The following is a 21461-nucleotide window of genomic DNA, read 5'->3' as shown; positions in this document are numbered from 1 at the left end:
TTCAGTCCGGTGATGTTGTTGGACGGTGCCTACAGAGTCTGTGGTATGTGACGTCACTACTACAGCCCGTTGCAAGCCTTATTGTTCACGGGTCTGTTTGATACAACCAGGCAGAAACCAATCAGAAACCAACTGCACATACTAGATTCAATTCAATTCAATTCAATTCAAACTTTATTGTCTGCATATAAAAACACAGAAAATTGTCTTCAGACTCGTCAGCAAATGTTACAAAAATACACATAATTCACAGCAATGAAAACAGAAATAGTACATTTACATAATGACATAAACTTTCACTTGAAGCTGACACATTGTGTTCAAAATGGCCACTGCTGATAGTAAGAATGATTTTTTAAACAAGTTCTTTTTTTGCAAATGGAACCCTGTAATGACGTTCACGTAACCACAGAATAATGTTAGGGTTAACTCTTCATTTCGATCAGGCGCTTAAGGAGGACATGCGGTTGTATGGTATTGAAAGCACTAGAAAAGTCTATAATGAGTATGCAAACATAGGTATTTGAACTGTCTAAATTAAAAGGTGTAATTGAAGCATCCTCAACACCTCTACATGCATTATAAGCAAATTGGAATGGGTCCAACTGATCCACCACATCGCAAAGCAGGTACTTTCGCATAACACTTTCCATAGATTTACAAAGTATTGATGTCAGGGCGATGGGACGAAAATCATTCAATGAATATGATTGAATGAATACAAATTCTTGCGACATTTTGGTTAATGAACTGGCCTGGACTATTGTGTACCATGCACATATTTTAAATCTCTCTTTTATATCCAGTGGAATGGAAAAGAGAAATTTATGATAAACGAGTCACCCTCTAAACAGAGACTGAAGTGTTAAGTCAAACATTTCAGGTAATAACTTTCTCCATCGTGTAAAACAACAACAATACATCTCTTCCTTACAGAAGAAAAAAGTGACCACAGATGAGGCAAAGGCATGAAGAAGTACACGGAAATAGAAGTAAATTGTTACCATTTTACCTTTTTGCATGCAAAAACATGTTTAGGGTCGGGTTGCTTAAACTAGGCTCAGTGAACCAATTAGGAATGAATATTGTTATTGTACTGTTCGGTCACTGACTTAATTAAATACGATAACATACACAGGGTCACAAATCCGGGGTAGTGTCCGGACATTCACCCTTGATTTTAATAATTAGATGGGCTCATATAAGTTTGAAACTATGGGTAACATCTGAATTATCAACGCCATGGGAATCAAAAGATTACAGACTTGACCCTGGGATGAACTCTCGTGTACATTTCGACCAAGACATTACCCTGGTGTACGTATAACCATAATTGAAAAAAGTGATGAAATCTCTGCTCTGTAGTTGTGGTATGACCCCCCCCCCCCGAAATGATTTAGAGTCATCAAATACAACAAATCTAACCATTCATTTCACCTGTATCTTTGTTTTCTATTTTTAGTTGATTTTGTGTTTGTAAAACATGACCCTGACACAGTAACAAACAACAAAACATTTGCGGTTCTCGGGGGCACAGCAGACATGTTTATTGTTCAAATACCTTGTGATACACGTTTGTGGTCAGACAAACAAACAGATGGTAGATAATTGGTTCAGACTAGACATATTAGTTGGTTATGTGTCCTTGACCGCAGTTTACAGCAGAGCGACATTAGGCCCTGATAGACAAAAAAACTTTGATTCTGAGCAGAAATTCAATCTTGCTATCTTAAAGTGTAGCATGTACAGTTTCTTATTATTTTCTGCATGGTTGCATCAAACAGAGCCATTGAACACTTATATGAAACGGACTGCATATGATTACAAAACGCATAAATGAGGAACGATATCACTGACCTGTTACAGTTATTTACAAAAGCTAAAGGTATATGGTTTGTTGCAGTAGACCTATACTATCAAACTTCGAAGCGAATATATATTTCTCTGACCATATATTTCACAAAGTTTTAAAATATTATATTTCCAATGTACTAGTTGACACTTTTTTCACCAATATTACAATATGTAGCTTTGGTGAGATGTTTGGTTACCGGTGGGCCGTACGTACGTGCGTGAGCGCGCGCGCGTGTGCGTGTGCGTGTCTGTGTCTGTGTCTGCGTCTGCGTCTAGGTCTGCGTCTGTGTCTCTGTGTCTGTGTCTGTGTCTGTGTCTGTGTCTGTGTCTGTGTCTGTGCGCGCGTTTGTAATTGTAATTGAAGCTTCCCCTTCCATATAGAACCCCTAATTCAGAAATACTGATATACAATTTTCACAATAATACTCGATATCGCATATTTTGAAATGTAAACTGATTTCTAGTAATATAACCATCTTGGCATTCTAAATTTAAGATATTTTAGTTCTCGAAATATAAATATTATGCTGATAATCTGTATAAACTACATGTATAATCAAATGATAGAGGAGGAGGAGTGGGGTAAAGGGGAGGGACGGGTTTAATGGGGGGGGGGCGATTTTGCTACGGGCATTCTAAACAATGTAACACAGTTCGCCTTTCACAGAGACATGAGTGCAGCCAACTCAATTTATGAATTCTTTCAAAAAAGCCACCCAAAATAATTAATGAACTATGGTGACACATTTTTTTAAAATAGTTATAGTGACAATCAAAGGAGAAAGTGAAATGTGCCCGCTTACTACAACATTTCATAACATGCCCTCCCACTGGATGCGCATGCCCACCACCCAGAAATATGTCTCTGTCTCCCCTTTCATCTCTTCCCATATCGACACATGCGGCTTCATCTTCTCATGGATGTTTCCCCCTTCCAATGACCAATACAACCCCCCCCCCCCCTCAGTCCTGAAAAATCATGTACCGTGAACAGCTTGCACGGTACAGCTTCGTTGGCTGCTTCTAGAGACACAAATGTAAGCTGCTTAGACATCGTCAAAATTGTGATCACTGCACAAATCATGGACATGACGCCAAAAAATTAGACTTGTGACATTGGTCGTACCATGATGGTCGTACCAATATGTGTCTACACCCGCAAAGCCAAGCAGGGGAAACGCGTTGACCATTCCGTACCAATGTGTGGCTATACCCACAGCCTACAACCAAGCCGTGGAAAGATTAACGAGGTACGTATGATGACTCACTAAATCATCAAAACCCTTTAAACTCCGCTCTCAACTGTTATCATTGATTACAAACTACTAAGCGACGATGGCATATCGCACATAAGCTTTAGATAAGGGGCTGGTACCACTCGAAAATCGAAATCTTGATATCAAAAGTATATGTATGTGCATCAAATACAGCTTTCATTTCAAATCAGAAGCATATAATGAAATGATAATACCAACTTTAGATATCACACCCTACGTTGAGGAATTTTTATGCATTTTTATAGAGAGCTCAAAAAACACACTTTTTGTCCAAAGAATGTCAAAGATTTTAATTCGAATTCTGTCTACAAATCAACAACTTGAATGGAATGATAATGACGTCTAACTGATATCCACTGATAAGTTCTAAACATAGAATATAAACAACAACAATCACCTGATTTTAACAACATTCCAGCAACTTGAAAAACTTGAAATTAAGTAATAGCACGCAAACTGTATTAGCATGATACATTTATTTTATACAGCCCATTTCATATTAGTATTCACTGGATGTGTTTGATACAACCACGCGGAAACATATACGAAACTTTCGCATGCTACACTTTAATATAGTAAGATTGAATGAATACTATTCCTTGCTACATTTTGTCTGAATGAAATGAATTAATGTGCCACCATGCAGACATCAAATTTAGACGTCAAAACATTGGCGCCTGTGTGTCTGCATCTAGTAGCAGTACATTGAAACTCAGACAACTATAGAATGTTCTATGTGGTCTGATGTTTAAATAGGTCATTTCATTTAGACAAAATGTAGCAAGAAATTATTGCAATCCTGCTATCTTAAAGTGTAGCATGTGAGGTTTCTTACTGTTTTCTGGATAGTTGTATCAAACAGGGCCTGTGACCACTAACATGAAGTGGGCTGTATATCGATTTTATCTGTTTTATATATACCAGATATTTATTGCATATTCATGAGTGATGTTATTAAACACGACTCTTAGACACGTTATTGCTTTATATCGTATTTGTATTATGTATGTCAATATAGGATATTTCTATTTTCACCACACTGTGACGTCATTGTACTTGATAGATTTGATGGCTAATGGTGGCATCTGTACGTTTCCTACGAAGCGGAAAAAAGTACCTTGTGTCTAATCTACAACATCATCGAAAAACCACACAACTCTTTGCGGCACCGCGATACGACTCTAAAATTAACTACAATTGCACATATTTCAATGAGAGGTCATCACCATGGTGATACGATGTCTGGAAGAACACGAGTTGACCTCGGGGGTACGTATACCTTTATAATAGTCACCTGTCGTGAACCTACAATTCCAATGTAAGGTCATATGAAGCGTCGCGTCGGGGTCTAAGATAGTGTCGATTACGACTGAATAAAACTCCAAAGGATTGCAAATAACTTGAATGTCAACTGATTTTTCTATATATTACAAATTTAATGGTCCCTTTTAATATAATTAGTCGAACGTTCAGAGTTCAGTGAACTGCTGATATAAATATTTTTTACCTTTATCGAATATTTGGCGGGATTCTGCCATTCATGTCTTCCGAAATGGGTTGGGGTGGGGGGGGGGGGGAGGGACAGGATAGAAAAATTGTTGTAAACGCAGAGTCAAAACATGATAACACATCGAATACAGTGATGGGAAGTTACTTTTAACATTCGCAATGTCCTACAGAAGCAAAAATGGTTTTGGACCACGAGAGATGATGCACGGCCCCCTCTATGATGGCAGCTCTGTGGACGATAGACATGTACAACTCCATTCGTCGTCAATAAAATCACATTTTTGGATGACAAGCCCCAAGAAATCACAGGATATCTCTTTCATTCTAACATTTCACCCTATAGTAGTTGGTTCTTCCAGGGTGAGGTTCTTGACAGCCCTGACCCTACTTGACCTAGCAAACAGGAAGATCTTGACAAAATTGTTTGTTTTAACGCTTACACTACCGTCCTTCGCCTTTATTTGTTGACAGTCGGAAGATGTTAAAGTGCGGTGAAGCCAATATCAGATTTTGTGGTGGACGGAACCGAAGTTGCACGTCGGTTTTTACTACCAAACCAGAGTAACTATAGCGTTTCAATTAGGCGGCAAAATGATTTTTTTTACACCTCCAGCACACAAACAAAACAGAGTCATTGTTAGCGCACACATATGAAATACTAGTATTATATTTTATCTAAGTGTGAACACAAATAAACAGTTTTGTGTGTTTTGAATCTTCTTTGGTTCATCAGACAGTGATGTTGATTTGTGTTCACAGCGAGATAGAACACAATCATTTTTTTTTTGGCTTGCACGCTATTAATGTCTGTATTTTGAATTTGTGACAAAAATAACGGTGTGTGAGACTGTCTAATTGAAACTCTATAGTTACTGAGGTTTGGTAGTAAGTCAACAATGGTTGAAATAGCGAAGGGATAGTATACCATACCATACCATGTGACCAAACCAATGACGTCATTAGATTGATGACTACCACCACATCCGTATAAATCGATGATGTCATTCACTGTTGGACCTTTTTGAGTTGATAATTTACCTTTTAAAGCCACATAGATTTCCCGTTCCTACATATAAATCTTAAAGTAAACTTAACTGTATTTTATTATATTGTCGAGCAAAGGCTTCGAACTGGAGTTATTGCGTCGACCACAACGCAATGTTAGATGACCACTAAACGATGAGGGCACCCTTACAGACACATCATGATAATATAGATGAATCAGATGTAGCTAGGTACTCGTAATAGTTAGATTCCAAGGCAATGGCAGAAACAGTCTAGCAATCCCTGTAGCAAACTATGTACATTGTACTATACAGCATATTTCATGTTAGCGTTCACTGGTTCTAATTGATACAACCACCAGAAACCAATAAGAAACTGTACATGCTACACTTTAAGATAGCAAGGTTGAATGAATGAATGAATGTAGTTTCTTGCGACATTGTGTTTGAATGACATGAACTAACGTACTGCCATAAAGTAAAGATATCAAATGCAGACATCAAAATATTGCCGCCCGCCTGTCTGCGTCTAGTTGCAGAATGTTGAGACAAAATGTAGCAAGAAATTGCTACCTTGCTATTGTGTAGAATGTGCTGTTTCTTATTGGTTTCTGCATGGTTGTATCAAACAGAGCCAGTGACATGAAACGGGTTGTATATACAGCTTTAGCCCTTTCCTAAACTCCCCTTATCCAAAAATTTATTGCTATTTTCATAATGTCTCGGACACGACAAAAATAGCGTCATGTAGAATTTACATTTTTCTTGAAGATGATAAAATTACTTCAAGAAGAAGAAAATCATATGCATGCGTGCTGCTTTTTCGCTTCTATTACAGTATTAGTTCAGTGTATCAACATGGAGATTACATTTCCATATTATTATTTCTCTCTAGCTACCTTTCAGACTGCTTGTAGCCAAATATTAGAAATTAACGTTTGCATCGCTTAGACACCTATACGAACAAGACACACACAGTCACAGTGTGACGTCATGGTCATTATAGAGGGCGCTCTGAAGTGAAACAACGTCGGCAACCCCTCGATAAAAGAATCATATGGTCCGGGCATATGGTTTAATTATAATATTATTCGTTTCCTCATTTTTTAAAGGGAAAATGAATGAATTTCAGACATTAATAATATTTTAAAGCAAATATCAGGCAATCGGTAATGTATATTTGATGTACTCACATATCATAACATAACATAACATAACATAACTATGTACTTTCATTTTACTTTCGATTTCAAACAAATGCAGTTTGATAAATGTTAGTCATCAGTCGACTGTCTAGCTCGCCGTGATCGTCTAGTGGTTAGGACATTGCGTTGTGGCCGCAATAACCCAGGTTCGAATCCTGGTCTCGGCAATACGGTTTGTGGATGACAGACTCGGCTTACTGTTTTTGTCTCACCACACTTCAAATATTCAAATTTTTGTTTATATATTTTCTGACACTCTTCAATGTCAATGTCAGGCAATTTCAGAAATAGCAGATCAACGTTTGGAGTATATGATAGGGAAAAACAAAGGGAATATTGCAAGTTGTAAATCTAGCAAATTATCACACGAGGAATGGGAGAATGTAACTACTATGTATGGAAGTTCTAGATTGGCCCAAGTGTTACCATGGTTACATGTCATGAATTCTGATCCATCAATGTTACCTTTCTGAAGTAGTTAAACTGATAAGACAACGTTAAGGTTTAGAAAGCATACGCTCATAGTTCGGATATCCCCTTTGAAAGTGGCCTCGATTTACCCCAAATATTCTAGACAATTGATTTATATGTTTTTCAGAAAAGAATCAAAATTATATCCAAGTTCTATTTTCAATCTGCCCTTAATATTGACGTTTAGTGTGTCATGAATTCAAGACCGTTTCCACACATAGTTTCACTGGTATTGGCTTTCCTATCTTAAGTTAACCTTATTGAAAACGATAGTTTGACTTAATAAGTTATTTGGTAATTAAGAAAGAAAAAAAAGAATGAATGAATGAAAGAATGAAAGAAAGCGCGTGTGTAAGCTTACTCACGCGCTTTACAGGTGTTGGATGAAATACAAATGATGTCAAGATTGCACGTGTTGTTATATATGTTAGTTGAGTCTTGCAATTTGCCTGACCGTCGATTTCAATAGTTATTGTTGAATGCACCAGTACATGTACAGAGATTATGTTCCCATCGCAGTTCAAAACTACCTTCAAAGTTTGCACTGCAATGATGTGTACTTTGTGGTAAGTTAATCACTTATCTCCTTATCCAATCTGATTAAAATCCGATGTAGTTGTCGGCTAATCGTTCATTGCTATTTTACCATCGTTATTTTGCCTGAATTGACCTTCTTGGTACATGTTTACATTTTTTAGCCTAGGAGGCGATCAGGCTAAAAAATGTAAACATGTACCAAGAAGGTCAATTCAGGCAAAATAACGAAGGTAGAATAGCAATGAACGATTTAATAGCCGACAACTACATCGGATTTTAGTCAGATTGCTCCTTATCTTGCAGAGCGGACTTGTTACGTCAAGCATTCAATCCACTCCTCGACTTTCAATCTTTATTCAGTGTTCAAGTTTATTACTCTCCCCACCTTTCAGATATCTGCTTTTAGACATCTGATCATAATGTTGGTATCGCGTTGACCCCTGTACGAACGTAGAATAGACAAATTGTTATTCAAGAACGTCCATAGTCTGACGTGACGATGAAAAACGTCACTATAGAGGGCGCTCTGCAGATTTGAACGTGAAACAACGCATGGCGACAACGAAACCCATTGGTAGAAACATATGGTCCTTGGTCTATATTATGCAATTCATGTGTTTTAAAATCAAAATGACGATGAAATTTGAAGAGAAAAAGATTACATTACAGACATTAATCCAAGATGAATGTATTATTTTAGGCAAAGTTCAGGCAATTGATAATGTATTTGATGTACTCACATATCCTAACATAACATAACGACGTGGAGACATTTTACTTTCGATTTCAAAAGGTAAAGAAACAAACTCAGTTTGATAATTTTAGCCATCAGTTGACTGTCTAGCTCGCCGTGATCGTCTAGTGGTTAGGACATTGCGTTGTGGCCGCAATAACCCAGGTTCGAATCCTGGTCTCGGCAATACGGTTTGTGGATGACAGACTCGGCTTACCTTTTTTGTCTCACCACACTTCAAATATTTTTATTTTTGTTTATATATTTTCTGACACTCTTCAATGTCAATGTCAGGCAATTTCAGAAATAGCAGGTCAACGTTTGGAGTATGGGATAGGGAAAAACAAAGGGAATATTGCAAGTTGTAAATCTAGCAAATTATCACACTAGGAATGGGAGAATGTAACTACTATGTATGGAAGTTCAAGATTGGCCCAAGTGTTACCATGGTTACATGTCATGAATTCTGATCCATCAATGTTACCTTTTTTGAAGTAGTTAAACTCATAAGACAATATTTAGATAGCATACGCTCATAGTTCGGATATCCCCTTTGAAAATGGCCTCAATTTACCGCGAATATTCTAGACAATTGATTTATAATTATGTTTTTTTCAGAAAAGAATCAAAATTATATCCAAGTTCTATTTTCAATCTGCCCTTAATATTGACGTTTAGTATATCATGAATTCAAGACCGTTTCCACACATAGTTTCACTGGTATTGGCTTTCCTATCTTAAGTTAACCTTATTGAAAACGATAGTTTGACTTAATAAGTTATTTGGTAATTAAGAGAGAGAAAAAAAAGAATGAATGAATGAAAGAAAGCGCGTGTGTAAGCTTACACGTACACACGCAATGTCCAGGTGTTGGATGAAATACAAATGTTGTCAAGATTGCACAAATTTGGAAAAAAAAATTGCATTACAGACATTAATCAAAGATAAATGTATTATTTTAGGCAAAGTTCGGGCAATTGATACTGTACTTGATGTACTCACATATCCTAACATAACATAACATAACATAACATAACATAACATAACATAACATAACATAACATAACTATGTACTTTCATTTTACTTTCGATTTCAAACAAATTCAGTTTGATAATTTTAGTCACCAGTCGACTGTCTAGCTCGCCGTGATCGTCTAGTGGTTAGGACATTGCGTTGTGGCCGCAATAACCCAGGTTCGAATCCTGGTCTCGGCAATACAGTTTGAATATGACAGACTTTTACTTCACCACTCTTCATCTATTCATAAATAAAAGGGATTGGTTTACAAATCCGTGCATTGTAGTTTCAAGTAATTATTCTATTAAAGTCTCATTGTGTGATACATTTATCAGTTTTACAATCTGCAATATTCCATTTTTTGCCTCTCCTACTCCATTTTTCAAAATTGTCTGACATTGACCTCTCTCTATCTTTTAATGTCAATGTCAGACAATTTTGCAAAATGATCAAAATTGCAGACCAAAATCAGACGACAGATGTATCACACTAGGTGTAAGACTGAAAGGACGGAAGTTCAAGATTTAAAAGAAGACGAACGAAAGACATATGATCGATGTTGTCACTTCAGTTGGTTAATTCGTAGATCCTGAATTGAACGTCCACTCCAAGATCTATGATTGAATGCGTCAGTACAGAGTTTATGTTACTACCGCTGTTCAAAACTATCTTCAACGTTTGCATTGCAATGCATATGATGTATGGTAATATTTAGTCAATGTTCATATCGTGCAGAGAAGAGTCGTCGATTCATCCCTCGAATTTGAATCTTTACTTTATATCCAATTTTTCATTTTCTCCTACCAGTCATACTATCTCTCTTTGGACACCAGAAAATAATATTTGTATCGCTTTGTCATATCAGTGTACGAACGAAGTTAACATTTTGTTATTCAAGCACATACACAATCTGTGTGACAGTGAAAAACGTGACGACAGAGGGCGCTCTGAAAGTGAAACTACTCCCTCCCTTGAAAGAGACGTGTGTCTATATTATGCAATTGATGTACATGTATGTCTATATTATGCAATTCATGTGTTTTAAAATCAGAATGACGAAGAAAAATGAAATGTATGAATTACAGACATTAATCAGAGATAAACGTATCATTTTAGGTAATGTTCAGGTAATTGATAATATATTTGATATACACACATGTACACACACTTATGTACAGATAATATATTTGACTTTCGATTTCAAATTGTAAAGAAACAAAACTTCAGCCATCAGTCGACTGTCTAGCTCGCCGTGATCGTCTAGTGGTTAGGACATTGCGTTGTGGCCGCAATAACCCAGGTTCGAATCCTGGTCTCGGCAGTACGGTTTGAATATGATATACTTGGCTTACTGCTTTTACCCCACTGCGTACACTTCAAACATTTTCTTGATTTTATGTTGGCGAAATTGAGAGTCTTAAACATAGGGAGTCACAGGGGTTGGGTGTGTGAATCTACGGTGTGTTTCAGCCCGGGATTTCAGCCAGCTTATACTGAACTTCAAGAGTAGGCAGACTGTTGCATGCTATATGAATATTGGCAAACACAATGGTCTATCACGTGACCATGCCTTCTGTCCTACCAAGTTCCAGGAAGATTTTCGCCTACAGAAAATAATGTATTGCTCTTAGTTGAGATACCCCCTCAAAAAGGCCTAGATTTAACCCGAATATTCTAGACAATGCATAGATATATTTTCCTAGAGACCAAAATATGTTTCCGCAGCTTTCCATACAAAGTCGGGTGGTCACCTTAAAGTGCTTCCATGATGAACATACATAGTGTTATGACTTTTTTCTTACTTCCGTTTTAAAAATATAATATTCACAGTAAATGTGTTGACAGGGTTTTCATTTCCCTTAATGTCTGAGTTGTAGTATGACTCATCCCGTTCCCACGCCCTGTCAGTTGAAACAAAAAGGCAAAGCTCATCCACCTGTTTCCCTCCAACAATTCCTCTCTCCATCCATACCTCACCCAACACTAATCCATTAATTGTTCCCCATCCATCTCCCTCCTGCCCCCCCTCTCTCTCTCTCTCTCTCTCCATGTCTGCCCATCTATCTATTCCTCCTCCTCTCCGAATTCCTGTGCATCCATTTGCAACCATCCGTCATCTCCCTTCCTTAGTCCTCCTCTCATTCTACCCATCTCCTGCCATCTGCTCATCCACACCTAGCACCTGCTTTTCACCCACCCACCCATCTCCCTCACTCAATCCCTGTTCATCCTGCATCTATCTCCTGCCATCTCTATCAATCGATCCTCTTCCTCCATTCTTCTCCCTCTCTCCATCCTTCCCATATCCCTCCATCTCCATCTGTTCATCCCATCTCCCTCAATCTGTCAATTTCCCCCTACTACCTCCCTTCCTTCAATCCTTGTCTATCGACCCATCTTCCACACACACACATACAATATTATTCATACCCACCTTGAGTATCAAAGTTCTGATTTTTATCATTTATGACAGCATAGAAAATTAACATTTAACTGAAGATATTTTCATTCTTTTATTGCAACAATTTGTGACCAAACATTGTAAAATAGTTTACAGCATTCTATAAACGATCTTAAAAATCAACAAGTACAAGTCTAGTGACTTTGGTTTCCTTCTTTTTGATGTCTAGTCAGTTTAGCACTTTGATTTAGTGTTTTTATATGTATGTATACAGGTGTGTAAGGTAAGATGAGATGGGTCACCCTAACACATCGGTGAACACACACACAGAGAGAGAGAGAGAGAGAGAGAGAGAGAGAGAGAGAGAGAGAGAGAGAGAGAGAGAGAGAGAGAGAGAGAGAGAGAGAGAGAGAGAGAGAGAGAGAGAGACAGACAGAGAGAGAGAGAGAGACAGAGAGAGAGGGGCAGAGAGAGAGAGAGGCAGAGAGAGAGAGAGGCAGAGAGAGAGAGAGAGAGAGAGAGAGAGAGAGAGAGAGAGAGAGAGAGAGAGAGAGAGAGAGGAGAGGGAGGGAGGGAGGGAGGGAGGGGAGGAGAGAGAGAGAAAGGAAGAGGGAGAGAGAGGGAGGGAGGGAGGAGGGAGGGGCTGGGGCAGAGTGACACAACATTTTAACAGTCTAGCATATATACGTGTTTACCAATCTGTCCTCTATGGCCAATTTGACATAGCTTTGGTGCACAAGCCTGGCACACAGGCATTTCTTTCTGACATGCCACATCCCTTGTGTCCCCTATCTCTCTTACTATAGTGATGTAATTAGATGGCACATTGTATATTGTACAAAGGTGTTAGGCAAGAGATACAAAGTTACAATGTGGAATATTAAAACATTCAAAATATTGACAAGACATTTCTACTTGACTATCTGTTAATCTTGAATGTAACAATGTGATTTCGTCTGATGGAAATTAACTTATACATCTACACATTTTATACCTAAAGTATGGTTCTCCTTGTTCAAATAAGTGTCTTTTTCATACCACTTTCTTTCAAGTACTTCACTCTTAAGAAATATTTACAAGTGCAAATCTTTTCAGATCAATAATTATCTGAGTTGTACCACAGGGGACAGCAGGCATGTAATTGACTGAATCTATAACTTCTATTCAGTAGTATTACAGTACATTAAAAGTTTATCTGGACACATACAAAGCGAGTCCTTGAAGCTTACCGTACATGTGCCTTGTAGAACCCCATATGCTGATCTATGGAATTACAACCACTGACAACTAAGCAGTGACTTGTATTACATTTCATGATTTGATAAGAACAGTTTTATGGCCTCTTTTGTGTACATAAAAAGTCAGGGGAACTTGGACTTTCTTTGTGAATGTGAACTGTTATGTAAAGAGTCCATAAAACTTTTCTTATCAAACCATAGTGTGTAATACAAATCTCTGCTGTTCCAACATGCTGAGCAAAGTGTTATTAATCCAATTCACTTGTATACTTTCCCCGTTTGTAACAACTTCAACTTGTCAATGCTTGACTGTCACTGGTTGTAAATAATCATACATTTGCTTAAAATAGGTGTTATTCTGCCATTTTATATATACTTGACAGGTTGACCTTCCCCCTTTTCAGAGACCACTGCATTCAACTCTTGCATTTCATACGTGATACTATCAGAACTGTCTGAGGTCATCGATGCTAGGTGTGATTTATGACAGTTTGCTTTGTCCAGTGCTGGATAATATTGTCTGTAGCTAAGATAACAAATTGCCAAACCTAGGATGGAGCCAACCAATACATCTGAAAAGGAACAGAAAATTGTCAGTGTTTGAAAAGAAAGTACTGGATTAGAGATCCTTGTTGTTTTGGACCTACATCACCAATCAGAGTGTCTGTAAGGTACGTTGCGACGGGGCGCCCTCACACATCAGCCAACCCCTTTCCCAGCAAGCCAGTGTGGGCAGCTCAGTGTGACACAACATACCTTACAGTCTAAGTACTGCTCAACAATCACATACAATCAAATGTTTTACTTCAAATTTCCGTGAATGAATGGCAGTGGGTGGCTGACGTGGTCATGTGGGGTTGGTTCTTCTCTTCATGAAGTAATAGTTATCACTACTTTAATAGAAGTTAGAGGTTTTCAGCCGGGGGAAATTTCACATTTCTCTTTTATGACTAAGTCACAGTCAGGTGTTTGCTGTAATGTCTTCACAATATTCTTGCAAGCCAAAGCACGTTTTTCTACTGATGTAATAAACAATATCACAATGTGTGTTGTAGCACATAGTGTGACTGCACCAAGGCCCGTAGTTTTTACCATGACGATTCACATTTGTGTATGTTACAGACATGATTGAACCGATTTTTATGTTTTTAGTTAACTTAAGCTTATTTTTCACTGAAATGTAATAACACGACAGAACCCTGTGAGCTTCACAATTTATGGTAGCGCATACAGAAGGTTTTTTTGAAAGTGATGATGTGTATTACTGTATTCTCAAGACCAATAGAGAGCAAAATTACAGACAAACACATTCCATCATGAATGGTAGATATGTAATAAATGATACTATTTCACTGCAATTAGTGTATTAGCAATCTAAAAAGTTACTCTACCTAAGTTGTATGCTACAAACTTTGCCCGGGGATGCAAAAATTCTGGGTCTAAAAAGCATTTACTCTGTCCATTTATCATTTCTGGTAATATTATCTTTTTAAATGTGCTTTGAATACCAAGTAGTCCCTAAAGCACCCAATGAAAATCACAAAACATGGGAAAAAAATTGACTTTACCTTGCCAGTGGTGTCTGTAGTCTTCAGTTCTTGATATAGCTATCATTGTTGCACACCACAAAGGCAGCATGGCTACACACAGTCTCCATGACATACCACGACCCTTACAGTTAAAACAGTGTAATTTACTAGCTAAGAATAGTGCCGTAAACCCAAGACCAGTAAATGAAACTGAAAAAGAACACAAAAGACAAAATGTAAAATTATGATACAAGTGATAACATAACAAAGTTGACATTTGTCAAGACATCATATATCCATTCCTTATCAGTAGATAAACAGCATTCATTCAGTTTGATAACACAAGTGATGAAATGGTAAGATAATGTGATGGCAATATGAAGTACTGATATGGTCATATTATGTGGTGTTATTGTAATACCATTTGGTGATATAGTCATATGAAGTGGGAATATAGTCATATCATGTGGTGATATAGCCATATGAAGTGGTGAAATAGCAATAATATATTCCTATGAAGTGGTGAAATGGTCATTTTATGTGGTGATATTGTCATATGATATAGTGATATGGGCCCAGACAATGTGGTGATATAGTGACAAAATGGCAATATGGTCATATGTAGTGGTGATAAAGTGGTGATATGGTCATATGTAGTGGTGCTCAGAGGTGGTGATATGGTCATATGTAGTGGTGATATGGTCATATGTAGTGGTGATCAGAGGTGGTGATATGTTATGAAACACAAACAGGTGATATCATCACAACATGGCAATATGGTTCATATGAAGTGGCGATATGGTTACATAAAGTGGTAGTCATGGTGATAACCTAGGTATGTATCGTGTGATGACATTGCTGTAACAAACCACCAGTCTACAAGTTTAATGTTTTAAATATGACAAACTCACATGATGAATGCCCGCTCGGAAAACTTTTTCTGCCTTCTGTGATAGTAGTTGGATCTCCTGTACATTTTAAATCTGGTGTACTTTTACCATTTGGAAAACATCTCCAGAAGAAGTCTGGACGTGGTCTGTAGAAAAGATGTCTCTCATGTTGTATCAACTGTTTGGTAGTAAGTTATGTTTATGTAATTTCTACCACTCTTACGCATCGATTGATTGAACAAACATACTATCACCATCCCCCCATAGACATCTACGATACCCCTCAAGTATCTATAGACAACATTTACCATACCCCTCAAGTATCCGTAGATAACATTTACCATACCCCTCAAGTATCTATACCCAACATCTACCATACCCCTGTATCTGTATATGTCTGTCACACCACTATAGATAGCATATACCTTACACCTGAGTATCTGTAGACATCATCTTCCATACCTCTCAAGTATCTATAGAAAATATCTCCCATACCCCTCAAGTATCTGTAGACAACATCTACCATACCCCTCAAGTATCTGTTAATACCTTCAAGTTTACATACCCTAAAGTTAAGTAAATACTAAAATAGCTACCCCTCAAGTAACTGTAGCTAACATCAAACATACCTGCAAGTATCTGTGGATAGTATCTATAATACCCCTCAAGTATGTGTAGATAGTGTCTACCAAAACCCTAAGGTATAAAGTTCACGATATTTCAAAAATCTAACACTGTGATCATTCCATTTCTATACTTAACTCCTTACTTACTAACCTAACTTTACTAACAGAGGGGAAATAAAAGCATTTTTGCAAACTTTGGGTTCTGGATATTCATTTTATGATTTCACATCACACAAATTTTGCATGCTTGCCAAGAAACACCAAATTGAAACTTGTTTCACATTTATTGTCCTAGAAGGGGTCCAGAATTGCCTCAAGAGAGTCAACAGACATGTATATGTATTAGATGAACAATGAATTCATGACTCCTACGTGCTTATTACCTTTTGATAAATAGTCATGAATATTCAGTGTTCATCTAATACCATGCAGTCTGCTAACTCCCATGGATCATTGCTAGACTAGATTTGAAACAACCTTCAATTTAGTATTTCTAGGTAATTTATCATGTGATGTGAAATCATGAAATGACTCTCCAGAACCCAAAGTTTATGAAAATACCTTTATTTCCTAGGGTGGCATTCCCTATTAATCTAGTGTTCTGAGGTACTCACCTGCCAACAGTTAATTTGACACTGTTGGTTATAATACCATTCAAACATAAAGCTAGGGAAACAGCTGAAAGATAAATAGTTGATACGTAAAACATAAGATCAAAGTGAGATGAAAATACCTGTTTACTAACTGTCACTCTTTGATTGAGTAACGAGATTGTTAGTAAGTAATAGACAGTTTCTGGAATGGTTGGTTTAAAGGGTTATGATACATTTCCTACTTCTATTTATCAAAAACATCCAGAAAAACTTTTAACAATTTAAAATGCACTATTCAGAAAAAAATTCATCAAAAATTGCATGACATCAACACAATTCCTTCCATGGAATACATTGCAATTATGGAGGAGATGCACAAAAGCAACAGTGCATGGTTAACATATTTTGAAAATGATTGTTTTTTCAATAATCAATAAAGTTGACATCACCATCAATCATACATTTTCTGAAAGGTCCTACCCTCTTCTATTTTGTTTTTTGTGTTTTCTAAGGTATGTGACTAAAAGTGAGAGCGTGTTTCATGTTTCTTTGATTATCTCTAGATGTAAATTTACATGAGTGGGAACTAAATTGCATGTCACTGAAATGCCACTTTCTTTACATGTACTTTTTTTTTTTTTAGAAAATTCACTTTCCGTTACTATTTGATAGTTCTACATGTTTTAACAGAGCAAACTTACTTTAATGTTACCTACCTAAAATTGCCTGAAACGCATCCACTTTATCTCGTCTAAGAATAGATACAATAACTATGACAACTAATGGTACAAATATTGCAATTGACTGAAAAATAAAACAGAGAAAATAAACAATTTTTACTTGTTCTACTACATTCAGTCCTGATTCTTTGTAGATGGATAACAGAGAAAGCTAAATCTCTAATGCAATGGTTTGTAAGGGACGATTGTACAATGCCACACAAGCTCAACAAGCGAACTTCGTTCATTTAGGAAGGGGGGGGGGGGGTCTGGCATCAATGTGATTGCTGAACTTCACTTCTGCACTTCTAACCAAATTGCGAAAACTTTCATGCCTTTAATGATAAAAGCTTCTGTATTTACTAGTGAGATGTTGATAGGTTGATAGAGATTTACTTCTATATGTGAGATATGGTGCTGGGTTTCCGATAATATTTTGATGTGTTTACCATCATCTCGAGACTCAGTAAACAGGTTCATAAGGTTAGAACTCCATGTACTATCATGTCTTTACATTTCATCGATCATAGTGATGTGACTGCTACAATTTTCATCATGGTTTACATCATATGTAAACATATCGTTTAGTAAACATATCGTTTAGTTTAGGGGGGGGGGGGGGTTCCTAAATGAATGATGTTCGTTTATTGAGCTTGTGTGACATTGTGTGATCGTCCCTAACAGTCAAATGATCCAAAATGATTTTATTTCGTTCACTTTAATGGTGGTTTTATTCCCAGCTTTACTTGACAGACTTTACTTTGCAATACTTCACAGTTATCCCTTTGATACACAATTCTGCCATTTCTCTTAAACTAAATACTTACAAAGACAGTAAAAGTAGATACAGTATCAGCCGACCTAGGATTTTTATACAACCACATTTCTTCTGGTTGTATCACTCTGTGAAATGGTTCCATTTCTTCCGTTATTCTACAATCAGAACAAAACATTCACTATTAGTTTCAAATGATGAGGTTGTGTTGTCAAGGATGAATAGAATCCAACATCCCCAATGGGATTGAGATAGAATATCTCACACGAGTTAGAGAATGTTTGTCTCACACAAGCATACTGGTAAGTACGTACATACGACAAAAATTCCATAATGAGTGTGAGATATTCCATTTTAGACCATTGGTGTATAAGATTATTTTTCTCATGTCACTTTTTCTTCAGGCATAACTCAAGCATTGTATGCATGATCAATTTGAATCCACAATTGTTGCCCCACACTCTCAGACTAACAACACACGAGAAAAAAATATCACAACCAGTTACACATATTCTAATAACGAAACCATTTTTTTCTAACTCTCTGTTTTAACTCAATACTCTGCAATTTCTTGAATGCTGGCGCATAAACCAATGATAAATTCCTGTGTTTTTGTTAAGAGTGGTTAGTAGGTAAAATCTACCTGAGATCCCCTGTCATTTTACCAGGGTTCCCTACCAGTGTTTTTGTCAAGGGTGGTTAGTAGGTAAAATCTACCTGAGTTCCCCTGTCATTTTACCAGGGTTCCCTACCAGTGTTTTTTGCTAAGGGTGGTTAGTAGGTAAAATCTACCTGAGATCCTCTTCATTTTACCAATGGTATAACGTACAGGAAAGTATGCCAGTTTTACAAGGTTTCCATTTTCCAGTTACTGGTGTTCTGAGCCCTAACCAGAAAATGGTGAGTCCTAATCAAGTACCAATACTTGACAACAGAGACTGGACAACACAGCAAATCCCTGTAAACAGCAAATACTCCACTATATACAGTACAGAGTTTGAATATTTCCCAAATTTATAAAACATTTGCTATCATACTTTCAAGCAATGCTAATTGTATTATATAACATTATTTTGATATATAATGTCGGTCTTTATTCTAGTCTGTAAGATATGACATTTAAGCCACGCTATCAGTCATAGTTAAGAAGCCTGATCGGGTTGAACATGACATATCTTATAATATAGGAATAATCCAATTATATAACAATTACTCTACATAGTTTGCTTCACTTTATTAGACTTGGAGTAGGCCACACCCTTAAAAATGTGTTACGTAATATTATTATTAATGAATACATCCCATAATACAAGTCATTCTACCCCTATGATAGGATGAACCCTGGTCCCTATTAGTCCTGCTTGCATACAGAATATGTCGTCCTTTCCTTCTCCGGATGGCGTTGAGTGAAACGTGTACACTGTCTGCAAGCAGGACTAAGTCCCTATAGTCATTCTACCTCTATGACAGGATGAACCATATAGACACAGGCAAGGAAGAAACACACTTCATTGACTCCATGCTATTAGTCTAGTTGCTATACAGTCACCACAGTTGGCATCCAAACTACCTTAGTGCTATAGACTTTATACTTGATGAAGGATGAAGACAGAACCAATACACATACAACTATAATTATAATACATTACAAGTATTTGTACCACAGGCACTTGAATCACTCAGTAAACTGTTTTGTACATAGTACATAATGTAGTGTACTTTAAATCATGAATTATGAAGTACTCCTATGACATCACAGTCACTAGTAATGTGAGCTAATATTCTATCCAAGGATGGTCATAATAGTATACAAAATAATGACATTATTAGGATTTCAAGAATATTCAAAAATACCGCCACTGGCACAGGTACTCAAATCAATCTGTATGATTTAAAAAAAATATGTATGGTAAATATGACTTATTTACCATACATTTAAAAAAAAATCATACAGATTGATTCCGGTACCTGTGGCCACTGGTGTATGCGTTGTATTTTTCTAATGGAGGGACCAGTGACGGTATTTATTGAATATTTATAAACACCTAATGGCGTCATTATTTTGTATTGTGAACATCCTTGAATAGAATATTACCATCCTGGAATTGGGTATTAGTTCATTAGTGACACAGTGTGTATGACATTTGATATAACGTTTGACAACACCTGTTTTCATTATCACACCATTAAACAAAACATTACTAATTGATTCATTTGTCTGTCAAGTCTGCGACTATAAATATCATATCGTATACATACAGAAAAACTATCAGCAATACAAGTCTGACAATAAATTCACTGGTAATGGAGATCGCCATTTGGTTTAAATCACACTTCAGGAACATAGCGGACAGTCAATACAGCATAGCCTCAAGACTGTCAATACTTCCACGTGGACAAATCTGCAGTGCTCGGTGCCCAGATTGCCAACACCTCCAACCAAAGCGAGATGAGTGATCTGATATGTATCAAAATTGGTCAACGGTCCATGTTCTCCTCAGTCTAATCAGACGTCTGTAATTCCTATCAAGAGTTCCACAGCTAACAGATTGCTTTAGGACAATCAAAACACTAGCGGCGTCCGCGTTCTCAGTCACACGCACGCACAATGTAAAAATCAATATGGCAACCAGCTGGTTGGCACTTCCGGTTTTGGTGTCACACTCCGTTGAATCACAAGTATATAGGCATGTTCATATTGCTTTTTTCGTGGTTTTTTTTTCTCCGGCGTAAATAGGTGAGAACGATTAGTAAACAGAGGGGATCAGCTGTATGTGTTCACACACACAATGTGACACCATTATCCGCCGGCGTAAACGATAAGTTCAACGATAAGTGCATAGTGCGATCATTGTAAACAACATGAGTTGTAGAGACTGCCTTGTGTTTTTTATTGCTGTTTATTGCTGTGTACGTTCATGCGTTCGAGAAATAAGCGAAGATGTCTTCTCAGATCTCATGCAGCATGTTAACAATTTCACTCGTCGTCGCGTCGTGATGCCCAGTTTAACTTTTATTTCGACAAGCCACGCAACACGCTCGACGTTGACATGTCGACCAACGTGAATTCATGTGTTTTCTA

The 21461-nt window shown here is 37.2% G+C and overlaps 1 protein-coding gene and 4 non-coding genes across 5 annotated transcripts; 4 read left to right on the top strand and 1 right to left on the bottom strand.

Annotated features, from left to right (window-relative positions):
* Positions 1-6944: 6944 nt before the first annotated feature.
* Trnah-gug (transfer RNA histidin (anticodon GUG)) lies at positions 6945-7016 on the top strand. The gene has a single exon. It is a non-coding gene; the product is annotated as a tRNA-His (tRNA).
* A 1688-nt stretch (positions 7017-8704) lies between these two features.
* Trnah-gug (transfer RNA histidin (anticodon GUG)) lies at positions 8705-8776 on the top strand. Its single transcript has one exon. It is a non-coding gene; the product is annotated as a tRNA-His (tRNA).
* A 957-nt stretch (positions 8777-9733) lies between these two features.
* On the top strand, positions 9734-9805 carry Trnah-gug (transfer RNA histidin (anticodon GUG)). Its single transcript has one exon. It is a non-coding gene; the product is annotated as a tRNA-His (tRNA).
* A 1052-nt stretch (positions 9806-10857) lies between these two features.
* On the top strand, positions 10858-10929 carry Trnah-gug (transfer RNA histidin (anticodon GUG)). The gene has a single exon. It is a non-coding gene; the product is annotated as a tRNA-His (tRNA).
* Positions 10930-13228: 2299 nt separating this feature from the next.
* On the bottom strand, positions 13229-20973 carry LOC144446593 (phospholipid phosphatase 5-like). Its single transcript, XM_078136395.1, has 7 exons — positions 20639-20973; positions 18432-18537; positions 17602-17689; positions 16907-16970; positions 15688-15812; positions 14816-14986; positions 13229-13819 (listed from the first exon to the last, which is right to left on the bottom strand). The coding sequence occupies exons 1-7, from the start codon at positions 20722-20724 to the stop codon at positions 13614-13616; spliced, it is 846 nt and encodes a 281-aa protein (XP_077992521.1). The 5' UTR covers positions 20725-20973; the 3' UTR covers positions 13229-13613.
* Positions 20974-21461: the final 488 nt, after the last annotated feature.

This window comes from Glandiceps talaboti, chromosome 15 (assembly GCF_964340395.1).
Source record: "Glandiceps talaboti chromosome 15, keGlaTala1.1, whole genome shotgun sequence".
Lineage (NCBI taxonomy): Eukaryota > Metazoa > Hemichordata > Enteropneusta > Spengelidae > Glandiceps > Glandiceps talaboti.
This window is presented reverse-complemented; position numbering and strand designations above follow the sequence as displayed.

Excerpts from the sequence above, each read along its gene's own strand:
- LOC144446593 (XM_078136395.1), bottom strand. The coding sequence starts at position 20,724 with ATGTTCCTGAAGTGTGATTTAAACCAAATGGCGATCTCCATTACCAGT. Across the intron at positions 16,971-17,601 it reads TGCGTTTCAGGCAATTTTAG|CTGTTTCCCTAGCTTTATGT; the intron begins GTAGGTAACATT and ends TTTATCTTTCAG. Across the intron at positions 13,820-14,815 it reads CTACAGACACCACTGGCAAG|ATGTATTGGTTGGCTCCATC; the intron begins GTAAAGTCAATT and ends GTTCCTTTTCAG.